This window comes from Pelophylax lessonae (genome assembly GCF_965119305.1).
Source record: "Pelophylax lessonae genome assembly, chromosome: 12".
Classification (NCBI taxonomy): domain Eukaryota; kingdom Metazoa; phylum Chordata; class Amphibia; order Anura; family Ranidae; genus Pelophylax; species Pelophylax lessonae.
In genome coordinates, this window is record NC_138779.1 from 36092266 (window position 1) to 36114579 (window position 22314).

The 22314-nt window shown below is 44.2% G+C and overlaps 1 protein-coding gene across 1 annotated transcript in view; it reads left to right on the plus strand.

Moving 5' to 3' along the window:
- Positions 1 to 22314, plus strand: part of LOC309568836 (uncharacterized protein) — a 149296-nt gene that overhangs the window by 102937 nt on the left and 24045 nt on the right. The window contains exon 7 of the mRNA XM_082274621.1: positions 435 to 642. Within this exon, the coding sequence (XP_082130747.1) occupies positions 435 to 642 (208 nt within the window). The remainder of the gene's footprint in view (positions 1 to 434; positions 643 to 22314) is intronic.

Below are 22314 nucleotides of genomic sequence, written 5' to 3' on the forward strand. Positions count from 1 at the left end.
CACTGTAAAGTCACAATGGAAATTGCACAATTTTGAAATTGCGCAAGTGTGAATGGAGCATAACAAAAGATCATAGCAAATGTAGAGTAAAGTGACTGTGTCCCCTGACCTCTTTATACTCCCCTTACCTGTACTACATCTCAGCACCTTGCTCATCTGGCAAGATAATGTGACATATTTGGAAGATAATGTGACATATAATGGAAGATAATGTGACATATAATTGAAGATAATGTGACACATATGGAAGATAATGTGACATATAATGGTGGCTGGGCTTAGCAGGGCATGACCATATCAAATATTGGTGGGGAACAAGTTTTTAAAGCTATATTCACCTAGCAGTGTCATTAAATGCCAATTGTTATGAAATCTCTTTATTGGCAGTAAAATGTTTCGGGAAAATAACATCTGAATCTGTATTATCCCTGCAGGTCATGTTAAGGGTACATTTATGATTGACATCAGCATTGGTTCCATCATTCACCATCTTTATGCCGGCTCCGGTCTCTTCAAAAAAATAGTTATATTAAAATTCCAAGAGAAATGTATCATGGAACTGACAAGATGGCTACATGACCGTACCGGAGCATATGATTGGTCTCATACATCAGCAGCCGCAGCTGAGTTAGAAGGAACGAGGTGACTTGTCCCATAATCATTCCTCACTTTCTGATTTTTACATTTTAGGTTGCAGAAGATTGTTTCTTTAAAAGACACTTTTATTGGTTTTGAGTAGATTTCATTTATTAAGTTGTTTAACCACTTCTGGACTGGAAGAATTTCCCACTTAATAAGCAGGCCATTTTTTGCGATTTGGCACTGCGTTACTTTAACTGATAATTGCGCGGTCGTGCGATGCTATACCCAAATAAAATGGATGTCCTTTTTACCCACAAATAGAGATTTCTTTTGGTGGTGTTTGATCACCTCTGCAATTTTTATTTTTTGCGCTATAAACAAAAAAGAGCGACAATTCTGAAAAAGAAAAAAAAACAATATTTTTTACTTTTTGCTATATAACATTCCCAATGAAATAAAAAAATTAAAAATCTAATTTTTTCATAATTTTAGACCAATTTGTATTCTGCTACATATTTTTGATAAAAAAAAAAAAAACGCAATAAGCGTATTTTGATTGGTTTGCGCAAAAGTTATCGCGTCTACAAACTAGGGGAAAGATTTATGTTATTTTTATTTATTTTTTTACTAGTAATGATAGTGATCAGCAATTTTTAGCGGGACTGCGACATTGCGGCAGGCAGAACAGACACCTAACTTACATTTTTGACACTTTTGCACTGTTACTGTACTAATGACACTGGCAGGGAAGGAGTTAACACCAGGTGTGATCAAAGGGTTAAATGTGCTTTCTAACTGTGTGGGGGATGGGCTTGTTGCATGAACACAGAGACCTGTGTTCCTAAATAGGAGGAACACAGAATCCCTGTGTTCATAACTGACAGAACTTTAAACATATTGGACTAGGTGGGACTTTAAATGAGACCCAAGCTGGTGTTGCCCGGCGTCTCCATCCCTATAACGAGAAACAAAATGAGGTTGAAGGATTGTAAGAGGTGCATGAAAGTCAGCCAGCCCCCAGTCTGATGTACTCACCCTCCAGTCTGTCACCAACCAAATAAAACCTGTCTCTTGGTACAAAGAACAGGGGTTTAGTTGACACACATTTGCAAACGCATGTGAAAGCTGCAGAGCCACTTCACGGCACCCTGTTATATCTGCAGTCCTACACTCTTAATTTAGTGTCCTCACACTGGAGGCACATGCGTGCGATTTTCGTGCGTTTTTGGTGGATGCAGTTTTGATTTGACCTTAGTGTTTTCCGTATACAGGGATGGAGACCAATAGCATGACCTGCTTGTCTCATATAAAGTCCCAAAGGAAATTGTGCTTTACAGGCCATGCCCCATACATAAAATCCCTTCCTATCCATATACTGCATCCACCAAGGGGAATGGAGGTGTAATGCTTTTCAGCTGGTCCTTTCCAGTTTGCACCATGGTTATATTATAACCTAATTATTTGAGCTTTTGAGACAACAGCCAGTCGTGCATGGGGATGGGTTGGGGGAAGTTGGGCTGTCTCCCTCTCACCTGTTCCCCATCCACCCATTAGCGGCCATGTGCCTCCAGTGTAAGGACACTAAATTAAGAGTGTAGGACTGCAGATTAACAGGGTGCCGTGAAGTGGCTCTGCAGCTTTCACATGCTTTTGCAAATGTGTGTCAACTAAACCCCTGTTCTTTGTACCAAGAGACAGGTTTTATTTGGTTGGTGACAGACTGGAGGGTGAGTACATCAGACTTGGGGCTGGCTGACTTTCATGCACCTCTTACAATCCTTCAACCTCATTTTGTTTCTCATAACTGACAGAACAGCGGTCTGCCAGGTTTACAACGGCAGACTGCCATTCCACGGGGAGCGATCACGGGTTCCCGGCGGCAATTGTGGCCTCTGGACCCACTGATTGGCTCTCTCTGTGGCCAATTGGCGCCCCCCTACTAGCGGTCCCACGAAACGACGTACATGTGCGTCGTTTCACGGGACAGAGTCGACCTGCCGACGACTGGTCCGCAAGTAGTTAAATACAAACTTTTTTCATGTTTTTAGTCAGGTAACTTTGAAATATTGTATTTGAAAAGTCCAAATCCGTTTCCATCCATCCAATGGAGCTCTCAGCTCTTTATAATTGTTTTTATTCAAGCTCTCCTTATCTACTGTGCTGAAAAAGCCTATTCACATTGTTTAACCACTTCTGGGCTGGAAGGTTTTACCCCCTTAATGACCAGGCCATTTTTTTGCAATTCTGCACTGCGTATTTTTAATGGACAATTGCGCGGTTGTGCGACACTGTGTCTAAAGAAATTTATGTCCTTTTTTTCCCCACAATTAGATCTTGCTTTTGGTGGTATTTATTCACCTATTGCATTTTTTTATTTTTTGTGCTATAAACAAAAAAAGAGCGACAATTCTGAAAAAAAAAAAAAAAAAACAATATTTTTCACATTCTGCTATATAACATTCCCAATAAAAAAAAAAAGTAAAAATCTAATTTTTTTCATCATTTTAGGCCAATTTGTATTCTGCTGCATATTTTTGGTAAAAAAAAAAACCCCAATAAGTGTATTTTACTTGCAATAGATTTTTATTAATTTTCAAACATTACAGCAAAAATTGTTAAATTATTCATAGTCTCATGTACAATGTTTCGAACAAAACATATAGAGGTAGAATTGCAGAACTCAATCATCAAAGAGAAAAAAAATAAAGAAAGAATAACATCTCAAAAGTAAACGTTAACAACCAAAACTGTTCCAGTCATTTCACTAGTGTTTGTGTTACCGGTGACCCAACCCCCATCAAGGGACGGGGGTGAAGTATTTGCTGGTAGTCCAAATGTGCCAAGTAGAGTGGAATTTGGATCCATTATGAGTCGAGTAAGCGTAAGCCTTCTCCATAGAGTATTGGAGATTAACCATTCTAATGACTTCCAGGTGAGATGGGGATATGGCCTGCTTCCAGTGTTTGGCTATCAGTGTCCTGGCCGCTACCAGGATGTGGAAGCATACCGTTCTCATGTGTAAGGGTATGTTGTGCATTCCTAAGTTCAGTAGTGCCATGGCCATGGTTGGTTGGGTGAGTATGCCCGTGGTGATCGAAAGAACCTCAAACACCCTCCTCCAAAAGCTGGTTATGCTCTTGCACTTCCAGAAAATATGAGAAATAGTACCTATTTGGTCACAGTTTCGCCAGCATAGCGGGCTCTGAGAACTAAAAAATTTAGAAAGGCGATAAGGTGTGAGGTACCATCTGGTCAGAAGTTTTTGCATTTGTTTCCAGTGGTTTATGCATCTGGAGGCCATGAAGGAGGTGTGGATCGCCGTTTTCCACTGGTAATCGGAATAGGGTGTCTGAAGCTCACTCTCCCACTTTACCATGTGTGTCGTTTTATGAAAGGCGGTCTTATGTCCTATAAGGTTGTATATGAGGGATATGCCTTTTACTGGGGACTTTACGTTTGTGAGGAATTGCCATAGGGTGACAGGTAGCCGCAACTTGGGCAAGGGATATTTGCGTAAAAAGCTAATTATGGCGTTATGGGCAAACATGGCGTTGTTGGGTAGATTAAATTCTGTGTGTAGGTCTTGAAAGGACTTGAGTGAATCCTGTTGGTATAGTTGAGATACCGACTGTATCCCAGCAGCCGTGAGCATGGTGGTTTTTGTGAACGGAAGAAGAACAGTGAATACTGTGAGAGGTATGGGGATCAACCGAGATCCGACGTTTGCGTCGATGCCGCTTCTATTGGCAGCCAGGGGAGGCTACGTGTATTGGAGAACCAGTGTTGGATGGGGGTCAGTCTTGTTGCGTGGTAGTAATCCGTTATGTCTGGTAGCCCTAGCCCACCCGCCTTTTTGTGACGAATCATATGCGATTGAGAACATCTGGCTCTCTTTCGCTGCCATACAAATGTGGGAAGTATTTTTGACAGGGAAGTGAGGTATGCGCTGGTGACATGTATCGGAAGGGTGCGGAATATGTATAGTATTTTTGGTAGACAAAGCATTTTGAATGCCGCTATACGCCCCGCCCAGGAGATTTCGGTCGACTTGATACCGTTGGTATCTGCTGTTAGGGTGGATAGTAGGGACTTCATGTTGGAGTGTAGCAATTTGGATGTGGGGAATGCCAGCTGGATCCCCAAGTATTTCAGCGAGTCAGATGACCAAGCGTATGGGAGTATTGTTTGGAGATGTTTTCGGGTGTTGTCAGGTATGTTCATACCTAAGATTTCGGATTTGCCAAAATTCACTTTATAGAAGGACACCTTGCTAAAGTCTTGAAGAATTTTATGGGCTGCTGGGAGGGACACTATAGGGTTCGATAGGCTTAAAATGACATCGTCAGCAAATAGAGTGATGACGTGCTTGGAGGATCCAAATTTAAAGCCTGATACCATGGGGGAGGTGAGAAGTAATTCAGCCAGTGGCTCTATTAGCAAGTTAAAGATGAGGGGCAACAGGGGGCAGCCCTGACACGTACCATTCGTAATGCGAAAGGGTTTAGAAAGCATGCCAGCGGAGAGCACCTTAGCAGATGGGGAGGAATATAAAGCCATTATGGCCGATAGTATCGGTCCCAAAAATCCGAACTTGCGCAAAACCGATTCCATGTATCCCCAGTGTATGCGGTCGAACGCCTTCTCTGCGTCTATGGAAAGAAGCAGAGAAGGCGTTCTGGAGCTCTCAGCGTGGTGCATTAGGTTTATTACCCTTCTGGTCGCATCCGGGGCTTGCCATCCCCGGACGAATCCCATTTGGTCTCCTCCCAATAGCTTCGGTAAAAGGTGCGCTAGGCGGTTGGCTAGGATTTTTGCATACAATTTGGCGTCATTGTTTAACAGGGATATGGGTCTAAAGTTCGCTGGTGCTGTAGGGGGTTTGCCTGGTTTAGGGAGGGTTATTATGTTTGCCTGGAGCATCTCCTCTGGGAAGGCGCCTGTGGCAATGGCCGAGGAAAATGCTGACAACATGTGGGGTGAAAGAATATCATGGAATGACCTGTAGTATTCATTTGTCAACCCGTCAGGGCCTGGGGATTTATTTAAAGGAGTGCCTAGAATAGTCTGGGATAATTCTTTTGGCGTGAATGGTGCATTTAGGGATGATAGGTCCTCGGGCGTGAGAGAGGGGAGGTCCATGCGTCTCAAGAAGGTGAGAATGTCCGACGTCGACGGGTTGTGTGTGGTCGCGTCGTTGCGTAGGTTGTACAGTGATTCATAATAGTCGGCGAAAGCGTCCGCAATTTGTTGGGGGTGCGTGTGTTTTTTACCCGTATGAGGGTGAGTTATGAACGCTATTTTGGATTTCACTCTCCTGGCTTTGAGCCTGGAGGCCAGAAACTTGCCTGCCTTGTTATGGGCCGAGTAATACTGAAGTCGGAGTTTCGCCATCATTTTGTCGTGATTGACCAGCAGAAGCCTACGGAGATACGATCTGAGGGTCGAAAGTTTGGTGGACAATAATTGTGAGGGGTGCTGTTTATTGGCCTCCTCCAAGGATTTAATGTTTTCAAGGGTGTCTCGAAGCGATTTCTGATGTTTCTTTTTTAATCTAGATGCCAGTTGAATAAGAATTCCTCTCACATATGCCTTATGGGCATTCCAGAGCGTGAAAGGGTCCGTGGCCGAGGCGGCGTTGTTTGCGAAGAATTCCCCGAGGTGAGTTTGGATGTGCTTAAGAGAGTCGGGGTCTGACAGAATGGCATTGTTGCATCTCCAAATGTACTGCGACGACTGGGGGGCTGATGTAGATATGGACATATGTTGGCAGCATGGTCTGACCACGTGATGGGGGATATAGATGTGTGTAAAACCAAGGGCAGGATCGTTGAGTCTACCAGGAACATGTCGATCCTGGAGTAAGAGAGGTGGCAGAAGAAAGGTATAGTCCCTCTCCTCCGCGTGCTGGTATCTCCATATGTCGTGCAGATTTTCCACATGTAGGAGAGCTGCCATGGAAGTAGACAAAGTTTTGCCACCAGAGGTCGAGTCCAAGGCAGGGTCTGCTACGATGTTAAAATCCCCACATATGATCAATTTGCCTACCGTGAGCTTGCGAACTTTTGTGAATAGTTTCCGCAGGAATTTGAGCTGGTGGCGGTTGGGAGCATACACGTTTACAATAGCATAATCACAATCATCAATATTGCAGTTTAAGATAATGAACCTTCCGTCTGTATCCTCCACCACCCTAGAGTAGGTGAAGGTCACAGAGTTGCTAACGGCCAGCAGGGTTCCTCTTTTCTTTTCAGGGGAGTTTGCCATAAACACATGGGGATAGTCTGGGTGGGAGCAGCGCGGTACTGAACCGAGCTTGAAATGGGTTTCCTGAATGGCCAGGATGTCTGCCTTGTGAGTCTTTGCTTCCTTCCACATCGAGAAGCGCTTTACGGGGTGGTTCAGCCCCTTAACATTCAGCGATAATAGCTGCAAGGACATATTAGGGTTTGAGGAAGTTCAGAGAGTTCGAAGCGGGCTCGCCGCTGAAGATGAGAGCATACCATATGAAACTTGGCATAGGAAGTACATAGGGGTACCTGGAGGGAGGTCGCTTGAGCCTCCGATAGTTGGGTTACATAGTTACATAGTTACATAGTTACATAGTTAGTGAGGTTGAAAAAAGACATCAGTCCATCCAGTTCAACCTATGATGTGTGTGTGTGTTTGCTTTTAACCGTACATTGTATACCCCTGTATGTTGTGGTCTTTAAGGTGTCCATCTAATAGTTTTTTGAAACTATCAATGCTCCCTGCTGATATGACTGCTTGTGGAAGAGAATTCCACATCCTTACCGTTCTTACAGTGAAGAACCCCTTACGCACTTTAAGGTTAAACCGCCTTTCCTCTAGTTTTAGTGAGTGGCCACGTGTCTTATTGTATCTCCTTTCCCTGAATAGTTTGTTCCTTATGCTCGGGTCACCAGTACAGTATTTGTACATTGATATCATATCCCCCCTCAATCGTCTTTTCTCCAGAGAGAAAAGGTTCAGGGCTTGTAGTCTTTCCTCATAGCTGATGTCCTCCATTCCCCTAATTATTTTTGTTGCCCTTCTCTGGACTTTCTCCAGTTCCAGCACATCCTTCCTGAGGACCGGTGCCCAGAACTGGACAGCATACTCCAGATGTGGCCGGACCAGAGTCTTGTAGAGTGGGAGAATAATCTCTTTATTTCTGGAGTGAATCCCCTTTTTTATACATCCCAGTATTCTGTTGGCTTTGCTTGCGGCGGCTTGGCATTGCATGCCACTGCCAAGCTTGTTGTCTACCAGTACCCCCAAGTCCTTTTCCATCCTAGACTCACCCAGAGGTTCCCCCCCTAGTGAGTAGCTTGCTTTCTGGTTTCTGGCCCCCAAGTGCATTACTTTACATTTATCAACATTAAACCTCATCTGCCATGTAGTTGCCCACCCCGTTATTTTGTTCAGGTCTGCTTGCAAGGTTTCCACATCCTGCATAGAAGATATTGGCATGCCTAGTTTAGTATCATCTGCAAATACTGAGATTGTGCTAGATATCCCCTCCTCTAGATCATTTATGAACAAATTAAACAGGATTGGTCCCAGGACAGAACCCTGGGGGACCCCACTTTCCACACCCGCCCAATCCGAGTACTCCCCATTAATCACCACCCTCTGTACTCTCCCCTGGAGCCAGTTCTCTATCCAGTTACTCACCTTCTGATCCATACCTACCTTCCTTAGTTTGTACAGTAATCGTTTGTGGGGAACGGTGTCAAAGGCCTTTGCAAAGTCCAGATACACCACATCCACAGGCTTACCTTTATCTAGGTGGCTGCTCACTTCATCGTAGAAGGTTAATAGATTGGTTTGGCACGAACGATTTTTCATGAATCCATGCTGATTACTACTTATAATACCGTTTTCATTACTAAAGTCTTGTATGTGGTCCCTTAACATCCCCTCCAAAATTTTGCAGACTACAGATGTTAGGCTGACCGGCCTATAGTTACCCGGGATATATCTCGGCCCCTTCTTAAATATTGGTACCACGTTGGCTTTTTTCCAATCAGCTGGCACCATACCCGTCTGTAAACTATCCTTAAAGATCAAGAATAATGGTCTGGCGATCACCTGGCTGAGCTCATTAAGAACCCTCGGGTGCAAGCCATCCGGTCCCGGGGATTTATTTATCAAGGATGGTTCAAATGGTGATCGTGTGGAGTCCGGTGAGTGGCACAGAGGAAGACTGGATGGAAGTCCGGAACATATTGCTGATGATGGAAACAACTGTCCATGGATGTTGCTGAAGTCGTAGCTGGGTCCTGCTTTGAAAAAGAATTGTAGAAAACAAGAAAAAACAACACAGGTAAAAAAGGATACGATCCTGACGGATCATAAGGGCAGCCATTGCTGCTCGGCTGGTGGGGTAGCTAGCACGTTTTCAAGTGCTACAGAGGGCGGGAGGGCCAGTGCGCCCAGCCATGGAAATAGAAGTCATTATCATTTTGAGCGATGAGAGGACCTGGATCTGGAAGACCTAGACACTGTATGCCATTCAGGTTGCATACGTGGTAATGGAGGATCTGGGTGTCTAGGTCGTTGTTCGGTGGTGTCAGGGAGGATGTGTCACTGTTTAAGGAGACGGAGGCCTTGTTCCATAGATGTGATTTGGGAGGTGGACCCCATATGGGTCACACAGAGCTTGGCGGGGTATTTCCACTTATATATGATTTTATTGTTCCTCAGGGCCTTAGTTATGGAATTTAGATTTCTTCTCAATTGGAGTGTATATTGAGAGTAATCAGGCAAGACCTGGAGGGTCGATGCACTTTCAGGGAGGCGATCCTTCCTCCAGAACGAGTCTAATATCTTCTCTTTAGCCTGAAAATAGTGAATCCTCATGAGGACATCCCGAGGGACGTCTTGCGGTAGGAATGATGGTTTGGGGAGTCGGTGGATGCGGTCAATAGTAAGGTCCGCATTGGTGAGTTCAGGCACCACTGTCTGAAACAGATCGCGGACATAGGTGGGCAGTTGGTTGGGTTGGATCGTTTCAGGGATCCCCCTTATTTTGAGGTTGTTACGCCTCGATCTATCCTCAAGGTCTGCTATCTTCGCTTGCATGCGATGTATATCTTCCTGGTGGGAAGTGTGAGCATCCACTAGGGAGTTGTAGGACACTGTGAATTCCTCCATCCTCTCCTCTACATTGTGTACCCTGTCTCCCAGGCCATGCAATTCCTTTTGGCAATAGGAGATGGAGGCTTGGATGTTGGCCTGCATGGACGAATGTAGCATAGACAGCATGTCCTTAAGGGTAGTGTCTGATACAGGCTGTCCGGTAGTGGTCAGGTTTGCAAATGGGTCAGGCGGTGGAGAGTAGGCCCAAGGTGTACACGGGGCGGTGGATGTATTGCTCACCTCCATGGATGTAGATGCCTGCATCGTCAGTGATCCCCTCCTTGGGCGAGACTTCGCCGGACTCTGTATGGATGGTGTGGAGGGAGAGGAGTCCGCAGACCTTGCCGGCCGCATCTGAAGTGTATTGTGCGTTCGCCCCTCTATCGGCGCCGTCATGACGTCATCCTTCCGCGACTCGGGCGGTAGAGGGAGCAGCCGGCTGGACGATGGAGTGTCTCCGCCGCCATGTTGGCGGAGACCGGGCGGGATCGGTCCGAAAAACTCGGACAGTTTGCGGACTGGCGGGGCACCTTTGTTCCTCCGGGCCATGCTGGTGATGTGCACGGGCTATTCCCCAGCAAGGATCTGCAGTTACCAGGATCGTAGAGCGGCTGTGTCGGGCCGTAGATGTAGAACAGGCTGAGCTCTGGCTGGAGCTCCCGGATCAAGCGGCCATCTTACTCGGCGGTCGCCACGCCCCCCCCCAATAAGTGTATTTTGATTGGTTTGCGCAAAAGTTATCACATCTACAAACTAGGGGAAAGATTTATGTCAGTTTTATTTATTTATTTATTTATTTACAAGTAATGGCGGCGATCGGTGATTTTTAGTGGGACTTCGGCATTGCAGCGGAAAGATGGGACCTCTAACTGACATTTTTTACTTTTTTGGGGGGGCCAAGGACATTACTACAGTAATCAGTGCTAAAAATATGCACTGTTACTGTAATAATGACACTGGCAGGGAAGGGGTTAACCCAGGGGTGATCAAAGGGTTAAATGTATGCGTAGGGGGTCTTTTCTAACTGTGAGGGGGGTGGGCTTGAGGAATCAAGACAGAGACCTGTGATCCTAAATAGGAGGATCATAGGCGCTCTGTACTGATTCTTGAGAGAATAACAATCTGCAGTGTTTACAACAGCAGACCGCCGTTCTCTCTTTACAACCCCTTTATTTAACCACATTACCTATATATGTAAAAAAAATAAGGTGAATATATAAGCAAATAAAAAGCTAAAGATAATGATAATTTTCTATAACGAGATGTATTATATATATACTGTATATTAAAACTGAATTCTATGCAGATTTAACCACTTGCCGACCGCCGCACGACTATCTACGTCGGCGGTCAGCCCCTCACAGGCAAACTAACGTAGGGCTACGTTGCTTGCTTGTGAGGGTCTAGGGAGCGAGCGCGCGCCCCCCGGGGCGCGCTCCCGCTCCCGCGTGGTCACGGACCCCCCCGCGCGTGTGACCAGCGGACCCGATGTCCGCCGGTCACTCGGCGATCGGCGGGGGAGAGGGAGAATGTCAGGCAGCTTGTGTAAACAAACTGCCTGTCATTCTCCTCGCTGCAAAGACACTGATAAAACGGATCTGGTATGTAGATCCGTTGATCAGTGTCCTTACAGCTAGAGCCACAGCCAATCACAGTAGAAACCACGCCCCTAGGGACACACACAGCCCCTCCCTTCCAAATAAAGTTAACCCCTTCACTACCAGTGTATTTTTACAGTAACAGTGCATATGTATAGCACTGATTACTGTAGAAATGTCACTGGTAACCCCAAAAGTGTCAAAAATGTCAGTCAAGGGTCCGATCTGTCCGCCGCAATGTCGCAGTACCGCAAAAAAAATCGCAGATCGCCGCCATTACGCGTTAAAAAAAAAACAACAAAAATGACAAAAATCTTTCCCTTTGTTAGTAAACGCGATAACTTTTGCGCAAACCAATCAAAATACGCTTTTTGCGATTTTTTTTACCAAACATAGGTAGCATAAAATAAATTGGCCGAAAATTTTTAAAAATTTTGATTTTTACATTTTTTTTGGGGGAATTTCATATAAAAAAATGTGAAAAATATTGCTATTTTTGCAAAATTGACGCTCTTTTTTTGTTTATAGCGCGTGATCAAAAAATCGCACAGGTGATCAAATACCACCAAAAGAAAGCTCTGTTTGTGGGAAAAAAAGGACGTCAAATTCGTTTAGGTACAGCGTCGCACGACCGCGCAATTGTGCGTTAAATTCACGCAGTGCCGAATCGCAAAATACCCCCTGGTCGGAATGGGGGTAAAATCTTCCGGGGCTTAAGTGGTTAAAAGATTCAGATTAAGGCCTGGTTCAAACTATGCAGGTTGCAGTTTGCATATCCCAGGTGCATTTAGCGTTTTTCATTACACATTTTTGATCCACTGAAGTCTATGGAACCAAAAATCCCCCAAAAAATCCCTGGCCCTTTCCTTAAAATGCACAGATGTGAACACGACCCATAGAAATCTATGTTAAATGGACTATAGTGTGTTTCTGCAAAACTGAAAATGCACTAAAAAAATGCATGGGTGTGAACTAGGCCTTATGGAGCTCTGTAATCATTTTAAATGCAAGCAGTGTAAGTACCCGGAATCTGACCTGTTATCAGCCTCTTGCAGTCTCTGTACTACAGAACTGGAGTGTGAGGAACAAGCAGTACATGTATCAGTTCATGTGCTGATAGAAGGAGAGAGAAGAGTGACAGAGAGACGAGACCATCATTGTACTGCTTCTCACATCACTGTCCATTCACAGATGGGGGAGGGTGCAGGACAACCTGGGCTTAAGGGAAATGAGTTGAATGATTCTGGCCATCTGACGGAGGACATCAAGTGGTAGAAAAAATGGTACTATGGGAGATATCTCTGGACTGAAGGTGAATATTGCAGAAAAATCTGGTTGTATTTATCTTTTAACATGCAATTCCCCTTGTTATTTGTATCTAGAGTTCTGTTTAAAAATAAAAAATAAAAATCCTAAAATTGATAGATATAGTATATGAGTAGATATAAAATAAAATCATGTTTATTTGTATTTGATCAGAAATTAGTGGATGTGCTTTCTAGGTCTGTTGGAGTAGCTGGTAGGTATTAGAGTGGTGTATTGGGCTGGTAACTACAATAGGAGGGGGCAAAGTGGGACTTTAAAGGTGCAAATGATGGAGAAAAATCTGAATTCTCAAAAAAACACAATTTATTTGACATATAAGATTAGGACAAGACACAACATTGATTAAAATGTTAAAAGCAAGAGAATGCACTCGATAATATCAACTCTACATGTTTCGCCATCTTCATAATAGCTTCTTCAGGAGTTTGATAGATATTTCTCGAGAGTGAACATTTCTAAATTACAAAGAAAAAACATGAAAATAGGACAAATATAGTCAGAATAGGGCATATATCAATGGTCCTATGTTGAATGCCCAAATAATTTCCATAAATCCAATGGATATAATATTGACAAAATGTACCTTTAAGGAGACCTGAACCTTTTCGTTTGCCGGAAGTGGAGATGACGTAGGTGCAGAGGCAAGGGTGGGTGGAGAGGAAGGGACTGAGATACCTGACCCCTTAACGTTGACCCATAGAGAAGATGAAAGCCAAGCCGGTAACAACAACTGGAAAAGTGAGGAGACTGCAATATAGGAGTGTAATTTGCATACATATCCTATAAAAGGATCAAATGGATATTATCAATTTTTAAATAATGATGTAATTACTAATCAGCTCAAAGATGTAAGGATACCTCGGAGGGTGCCTTATTGGCAATGATAAGGGAAAAGATATCCCATCAGTTCAAGAAAGAGAAATAGGATTCCTTCAAAACAGTAAAGAGAATTTCTATGGGCATATATTCCATAAGGAGAAATTGCCAACATAATATTGGTTGCTATAAAGATAAAATATAAAATAGGAATGCCATTTACCCTGGTGGTCCAGTTTAGTACACATCCAAATCCTAAAGTTTTGTGTAACAATCCTGTAGGAATTTGTTTAATTCAGAAGAATCTTTAAATGGTCTGCTCCAATGCAAAGCTGCATGAGAAACAAAACAGAATAAGCAAAGAGGAGAAGGGTTTGAATCATCAAGAAATGGATAGGAGGCCAAAGAAAAGGAAATTCCATTACCGCATGTGTCTCCAAACGAACGTCATGTTCCCCGGTGGTCTAGTGGAATACTGACCATCTGCGCCGGCATTTATACATCTCCTCCACTCCCTCGGCGTCTGACGTCACCGAGGGAGTGAGAGCGAAGCACACCCAGCCGGCCAATCGGAGCACGATATGGAAGTGCGTCAATAAGACGCGACGGCGTCACATGGTCAGACCGGAAACCGGAAGTCGAGGACAATAACATCCGGTCCGGTCGCCATGTTCAAAGCTGTCAGCAAGAGAGTGAAGAAGGAGGAGCAAAGGCTGAATAGAGGAAAAACCATTCCTCCAAACAGCACAAAAGGTCCCTGAGAGATAGAATCAACATATTAAGGGGGAATAGCTATACAAAATAGATGCCAGAGACTATAATCTAGCACGAATACATACAGTAAACACTGTGATGGATTTAATAGGAACTACGTCACATACAGAAATCCAAAACAAAATATTCTGAATAGAAAAGAGATTGATTAATTGAGTGTATTAGCCAAATAATAATATGGTGTATTGGGCTGCCCATGGATGAGCTGGCTGAATTAAAAAAACTGACTCCCTATCCACATTCAAGGTGGATGAAGGAATCCTCCCTGCTGTGTCATTGCCTTCCTGCAGCACTGATAGAGCGTGGAGAATTCAACAGGGTGGTTGTACAGAAGTCAATCGGTAGATCGACTTCTGTACAACCACAGCGCCCATACCTAGGTCGAAATTCTGTCAGTCCCTGCTAAATTAGTATAATTTTGATCAATATGTAGCTAGCTTTAGAAAGTATACAAATCAGAAAACTGTATACTTACCTTTGCTCATTGTCCTTTCTTAGCACATACAGTATGTATGGCATCATACTGAAAGGATATAACAATCTAAAAACAGGGTAAAAATAACCTATAGAGTTTAATTATTAATATTGAAAGTAGAAGAGAGAACCACAGATCTCTATGTCAAAGTCTATGGTGGTAAGGGCAGCAGGACTGACCCTGTCATGTGTCAAGGAGGTAGCATAAGACGGCCATATTGCTGCCTTAAAAATCTCCAATGTAGTGATTCCTCTGCATGTTGGTATAGACCAATGGTCTCCAAACTTTATAAACAAAGGGCCAGTTTATTGTCCTTCAGACTTTAGGAGGGCAGGACTGTGGACATTGGGAGTAGAGATGGTCCCGACATCAGTGGGAAAAACAATGCCCCTATCTTTGATGTCAGTGGGAGGAGTTGTGCCCCATCGTTGCTGTAATCAGGCCCCCATCGTTGGTGTCATAAGACCCCATTATCAGTGTGATTGGGAGAAATTGTGCCCCACTGTTGGTGTGATTGGGAGAAATTGTGCCCCATCATTGGTGTCCTTTGGGAGCAATCGTGCCCCCTCATTGGTGTCAGTGGGAGGAATTATGCCCCATTCTTGGTATCAGTGGGTGGAAGAGTACCCAAAGCAGGCAAAAGGCTGCATCTGGCCCTCAGGTCGCGGTTTGGAGACCACCAGTTTTTTGGATTATAGTCTATACCAGTATTGAGGAAAGTATCACCTACCTTTCATACACATTTCATCAGATCAGGATTAAAAACATTTCTACCATTAGCCTTTAGTCCTCATTCACACAATGGTGCAGAGATGTCAGGTTTTATGCAACATTTTCATTTTTTTTTATTGTTTCACTTATTTATTTTAGTCCCTATTTATTTTTTGAACCTGTGTATGCATGCCTCCAAAATGTCTATCAATTCTCATTATTGCTACATTACACGTGACATTCTTGACTGTGGTTGCATTTCAGGGGCTTAGACTCATATGCTATTCAGTGCACAGGCTAACCACTTGGGCTGGGTAAGGTGTGCGGTGACTGGGCTGTCTTTTCCTAGATACCTAACATGTCACACTTTAAAATTTGCATACGCCCTTGGAATGGCACCTAACTACAGCACTTAAAATTCTCCAAAGTTTAGAGTTACACAGGAGGTCTGGAACATGATTATTGCTCTTGTGCTGACATTTGCTATGATACCTCACAAGTGTGGTGTGATCATCTTTACATATGCGGCAGGAGATATGTATGTGTTCGTATTTGCATGTAAGCACGGGGGAACAGGGATGTTTTTTTTTATTACCTTCATTGCTATCACAAGGGATGAACAACATACCTCGTGACAGCTTGAGCCGTAACAGGTCGCCTTTATGGAGAGATCTGGGGTCTATTAGATCTCAAATCTCTCCTCATGCCTCCAATGCAGCCGTTCAGACATAGATCAGCTTGGCTGCTTTCCTGGCCACTAACGGGCAGGCAAACGAAACCCGGAAGTGATAAAATCCTTCACAGAGAGGGAGGAACAACAGCAGTTCCTCTTTCTCTGTTAAGTGCAGCTTTCATCACTGGCCACAGCGACCCACTTCAGCTGCCCTCAGAAGTGATCCAGTGGCCGCTCAGCCACTTAAATCACTTCTGCTTAAGTAAGAATCGCCGGCTGCAAGTTTTGATGCCAGGATGATGCCTGTAGCTGCAGGCATCATCCTGGTATAACCACTTCAACTCAAGGACATCCATGAATGTCCTAAGGGTGGAAAGTGGTTTTTAAGTGCAATTAAGATGTTACCTCAGGAAAACAAAAAAGGAAAATAAGTGCAGCGCTAAAAAATTGGAGGAAGGCATTAACATGACAATACCAACTTGTGATAACATGGTGAAAAAAAAACAAATAATGATTTAAATAAGTCCCATGTCAAAAAAATTTCCATACAGAAAGAAAAATAGTCCCATGAGTGTGATGAATCTTGACGCTGAACACAATATATCTTTAAAATGAAAGAAGATATCCCATCACCAGATAGAACCAAATTAATTGGGTGCTCACCAGATCAAATGAGTCTACATTACCATATAGCAAGCAGACCAAATGGGCTTTTAAAGATGATCCAGATTCCTCCTAAGATACGACCATGGATGTAATTTCAGGCTCATGAAGTGGTTTGTAGAGGGATGTAGATCTCTCATAGCCAGGTTACATAAAAGCCAGAAAGAAGAGTGCATATAGCGTAATATTGCTAAAAAACCTTTTAATAAAAAAAGACTTGCACTTACAATGTTCGCATGGTAACAGGCAATAAAACATGTAGATAGAAGTTCTTATGGTGAGCACCTGACACGTATCGTCCGCATAGACATCATCAGGGGATATTGCTCGAGCAATATACTCTGATGATGTCTATGCGGACGATACTAGTGTTGAGCGAACATGGACTGTATTATTCGTGTTCGTACCGAATAATTGGATTTTTGTTACCCGAACACGGACCCGAAAACTTTACTGTATGTTCGGGTTTAAAATCCGTGTTCGGTCATTTTATTTCCGTATTTGTATGTAATGGCGGGCTTTCAACAGCCAATCAACAAGTGTTTAACTGGTGTGCCTTAAGCCATCCCAGCCATGCCTACTAATGTATTAGTAGCTGTGATTGGCCATCTGAAGCATGTGACCATGTTTTTATAAGTTCGAGAGCCCCAGCGCGCCGCGGTCATTCTGCTGTAGATTAGGGAGAGAGCACACATCATACGTGCTGGCTGCTGATTAGGGACAGACAGTGAAAAATTGTATTGTGTCCGAAAAGAATGCAGGGTCAGGTCGGAGTGCAGGCAGGGTGAGTTATTAGGGCATTTTAGGGCGAGGCTGGAGAATAGGCAGGGTCGGTGTGCTACATCGATTTTGCTGTGTGGGGGGTTGGTTGTGCAGTGCCAGTGAACGATCTTATCGACAATATTAGGGCGAGGCTGGAGAATAGGCAGGGTCAGTGTTCTACATCGATTTTGCTGTGTGTGGGGTGGTGCAGTGAACACAATCTTTTTGCCCGCTGAGGAGGAGGGAGAAAAAAATCTATTTTTATCAGTCAGTTGTGTGCAGCGTTTTTGCTTCATTGCTGGCTGTGATAAGACACTGCTGTGTTCACATGTGCTATTATTGACTGATTTTAAATTTTATACACTTTTTTCTATTCCACTATTCAATATACACCGTTTTGGGTTAAAAAAAATTAAATCGTGGCATAGTCTGTACTAATCTATTTTAAAATTACAAACTTAAAGTGGGATTTTCTTTTTTTTTTCCCTTCATAGCCTGTAGCAGAGCTGACTGACATAAGACACTGCTGTGTTCACATGTGCTAGTGATTTTCAATATTATACACTTTTTTCTATTCCACTATTCAATATACACCCTTTTGGGTTAAAAAATTAAATTGTGGCATAGTCTATACTAATCTATTTAAAAATTACAAACTTAAAAGGGGAATTTTCTTTTTTTTCCCCTTCATAGCCTACAGCAGATCTGACTGACATAAGACACTGCTGTGTTCACATGTGCTAGTGATTTTCAATATTATACACTTTTTTCTATTCCACTATTCAATATACACCCTTTTGGGTTAAAAAAAATTAAATTGTGGCATAGTCTGTACTAAGCTATTTAAAAATTACAATACTTAAAAGGGGAATTTTCCTTTTTTTCCCCTTCATAGCCTGCAGCAGACCTGACTGACATAAGACGCTGCTGTGTTCCCATGTGCTATTGAAAAATCACCAATTTTATATCATATTTTCTATTCCGCTATTCAATCTACACCCTTGGGGTAAAAAGAATTCAATTGCGGGATAGTCTGTATCGGTACGTGTGAGATACACCTTTACAATTTTTGGGGCGCATCTTATACCACCGAGGATTGCAGGGTGCTTCAGTTTGCCTCCTGCCTGTTCCGAACTCCTCCTACTCCTCATCCTGCCTTTAGGGTACAAAAAATAGTAATCGGGGCCTAGTCTGGGTCTGTACGTGTGAGATAGATACACCTTTTGATATCATATTTTCTATTCCGCTATTCAATCTACACCCTTGGGGTAAAAAGAATTCAATTGCGGGATAGTCTGTATCGGTACGTGTGAGATACACCTTTATAATTTTTGGGGCGCATCTTATACCACCGAGGATTGCAGGGTGCTTCAGTTTGCCTCCTGCCTGTTCCGAACTCCTCCTACTCCTCATCCTGCCTTTAGGGTACAAAAAATAGTAATCGGGGCCTAGTCTGGGTCTGTACGTGTGAGATAGATACACCTTTTGATATCATATTTTCTATTCCGCTATCCAATCTACACCCTTGGAGTAAAAAGAATAAAATTGCGGGATAGTCTGTATCGGTACGTGTGAGATACAGCTTTCCAATTTTTGGGGCGCATCTTATACCGCCGAGGATTGCAGGGTGCTTCAGTTTGCCTCCTGCCTGTTCCGAACTCCTCCTACTCCTCATCCTGCCTTTAGGGTACAAAAAATAGTAATCAGGGCATAGTCTGGGTCTGTACGTGTGAGATAGATTCACCTTTTGATATCATATTTTCTATTCCGCTATTCAATCTACACCCTTGGGGTAAAAAGAATTAAATTGCGGCATAGTATGTATTGGTACGTGTGAGATACACCTTTCCAATTTTTGGGGCGCATCTTATACCGCCGAGGATTGCAGGGTGCTTCAGTTTGCCTCCTGCCTGTTCCGAACCCCTCCTACTCCTCATCCTGCCTTTAGGGTACAAAAAATAGTAATCAGGGCCTAGTCTGGGTCTGTACGTGTGAGATAGATACACCTTTTGATATCATATTTTCTATTCCGCTATTCAATCTACACCCTTGGGGTAAAAATAATTAAATTGCGGGATAGTCTGTATCGGTATGTGTGAGATACACCTTTCCAATTTTTAGGGTGCATCTTATACCGCCGAGGATTGCAGGGTGCTTCAGTTTGCCTCCTGCCTGTTCTGAACTCCTCCTACTCCTCATCCTGCCATTAGGGTACAAAAAATAGTAATCAGGGCCTAGTCTGGGTCTGTACGTGTGAGATAGTGTCACGTACCTGGTCCTGAAGCCGAAATGCTGAGAGGACTCTCCTTGCGGCTAGGTGCTCGGTGTCCCCGAAGGTGGAAACAGGGAACACAAAGCCCAAAGAAGCAGGGATTGCCGGCTGTGCCACGGATGAGAGATGCAGGTGTGGAGATCTCTCCGCAGGTGGATACCAGATGAGGTGAGCAGTAGGACCCAGTGGAGCTGATGATGGTGCAGACTGCACACAGCAGGAAACAGATTGTAGTGGCTCCAGTAAGCTGGATATGGCAAATAGGTATTGCAGGCTGGAGCAACAGGTAAGTACTGCAGGTGGGTACAGCAGGCTGGGTACTGCAGGTAGGCACCAAGGTGGATCACAGCAGACAGGGTGAAGCAGGAAACGTAGTCAGAGATGGATGCCAAGGTCAGTAAGCCAGTAGTCAGCAGACAGAAGAGCAGGGACCTAGTCAGGCAAGCCGAAGTCATACACAGGACAAGAGACAAGAGCAGATCCGTGGGCTATCCGAGGTCAGAGCTGGGGGAATGACAAGAGGTATCCAAAGGCAGACCGGGTCGGTAACAGATGATCAGAAGCATAAGCACACACACAAGAACAGGAAGCAGGAAGCTGAACATCAGTCAGCAATGTCCATGTGCTGCAGTCCCTCTTTTAAAGGCCAGAGGGCGCCAAGATCTGACAAGCATTGTGTGAGCCAGCACACACACGTCTTTGCCGTAGTGAACGTGCGTTCGCAATACGTGTGCGTGCATTTGTGCGAGTGCGGCCATATTGGAAATTGGCCACCATGCCAGGCCTACGGGCAACTCTCCTCTGGCTAGTCTCCTGACAGTGCTCCCCCCCCCTACGGGCAGCCTCCGGATGCCCAAACGCGATACCTTTTCAGGGTTTCTGTTGAAGAACTCCAGCAACAATCTGGGAGCATGAATATTCCCTTCGGGCTCCCAAGCATTCTCTTCAGGGGGGTAACCTTTCCATCTGACAAGATATTGAGCTTGCCTTCCTCTCTTCCTGCAATCAAGAATTGTTTCTACCTCAAATTCAGTATCTTCACCCACTGTAACCGGTGGTGGTGGTGGGTCTTCTCTTCCCGGAAAACGGTCTGAAGAGGCAGGTTTCAGAAGAGACACATGAAAAACCGGGTGGATTTTATAAGATTGTGGAAGTGTCAGTTCAAAGGCCACAGGGTTTATCACTCTCCTTATCTCAAATGGCCCAATGAACCTTGGACCCAGCTTTCGTGAAGGGCAAGGGAGTTTCAAATTAGCCGTAGATAGCCAGACCCTGTCTCCAACTTTCAAAACTGGATTCCCCCTCCTCTTCTTATCATAGTACCTTTTTATATTCCTCCTGAGCTTTTGAAATGGCTTCCTGAAGAAACTGATAGTTGGTTACGATGGAGGTTAATCTGTCTTGAACTGCGGGCACAGGACTTTCAGGCAACACGTCAGGTAGAAAGGATGGATGGTACCCATAGTTGGCCCAGAATGGAGTCTGGTTGGTGGCAGCATGAACTGAGTTATTATAGGAAAATTCGGCACAGGGTAACAGAGATACCCAATTATCTTGTGAGAAAGTGGAAAAGCATCGAAGGTACTGTTCCAAGGTTTAGTTGGTTCTTTCCGTCTGGCCGCTGCTTTGGGGGTGGTAGGCCGAGGATAGGCAGACGTCAATGTCTAAGGCTCTACAAAGAGTTCTCCAGAATCTGGAGGTAAATTGTACTCCTCTGTCAGAGACTATGTTTCTGGGCAGACCATGGAGCCTTACTATTTCCTTTATAAAGGCATGGGCGGTGTCTGCGGCAGAGGGAGTGCCCACCATCGGTACAAAATGTGACATTTTAGACAATCGGTCTACTATTTCAAAAATGGAAGTGAATCCCTCAGAAGGGGGTAGATCCACAATGAAGTCCATGGACAGCATTTTCCAGGGAAAGTCCGGGACCGGTAACGGTCTTAACAGGTCCCAGGCTTTAGTGTTACTCCCTTTGCTGCGAAGACAAGTTGTGCAGGAACCAACATAATCTTTGCAGTCCTGGCTCAAGCCTGGCCACCAGAAGGAACGTTGGACAAGTTCGATGGTCTTGTGTACCCCAAAATGACCGGCTAGCTGATGATCATGGCATGCTTTAAGGACTAAAGTCCTGGTCTCTTGTGGTACAAAAATGTTATCGTTATGCCAGAAGAATCCATCTTGCTTCCTTAAAGCTGAAACTTCAGTTACCAGGCATTGGGCAGATGCTAGCTGTATGGCTGACTTTAGATTAGGTAGTATTAGTAAAAAATTTTGGGAGGACAGGATTGTGCTGGAAGATGCTACTTCAGGAGTTTCCGGGAACATTCGAGAGAGAGAGTCAGCTTTGCTATTCTTGGACCCCGGCCGATAAGTAATGTGAAAGTTAAAACGGGAGAAAAACAGGGCCCACCGTGCTTGCCGGGGTCTAAGCCGTTTGGCAGTCCTGAGGTATTCCAAATTTTTGTGATCGGTAAAGATCATCACAGGGTGGGCTGCACCCTCCAGCCGGTATCGCCAC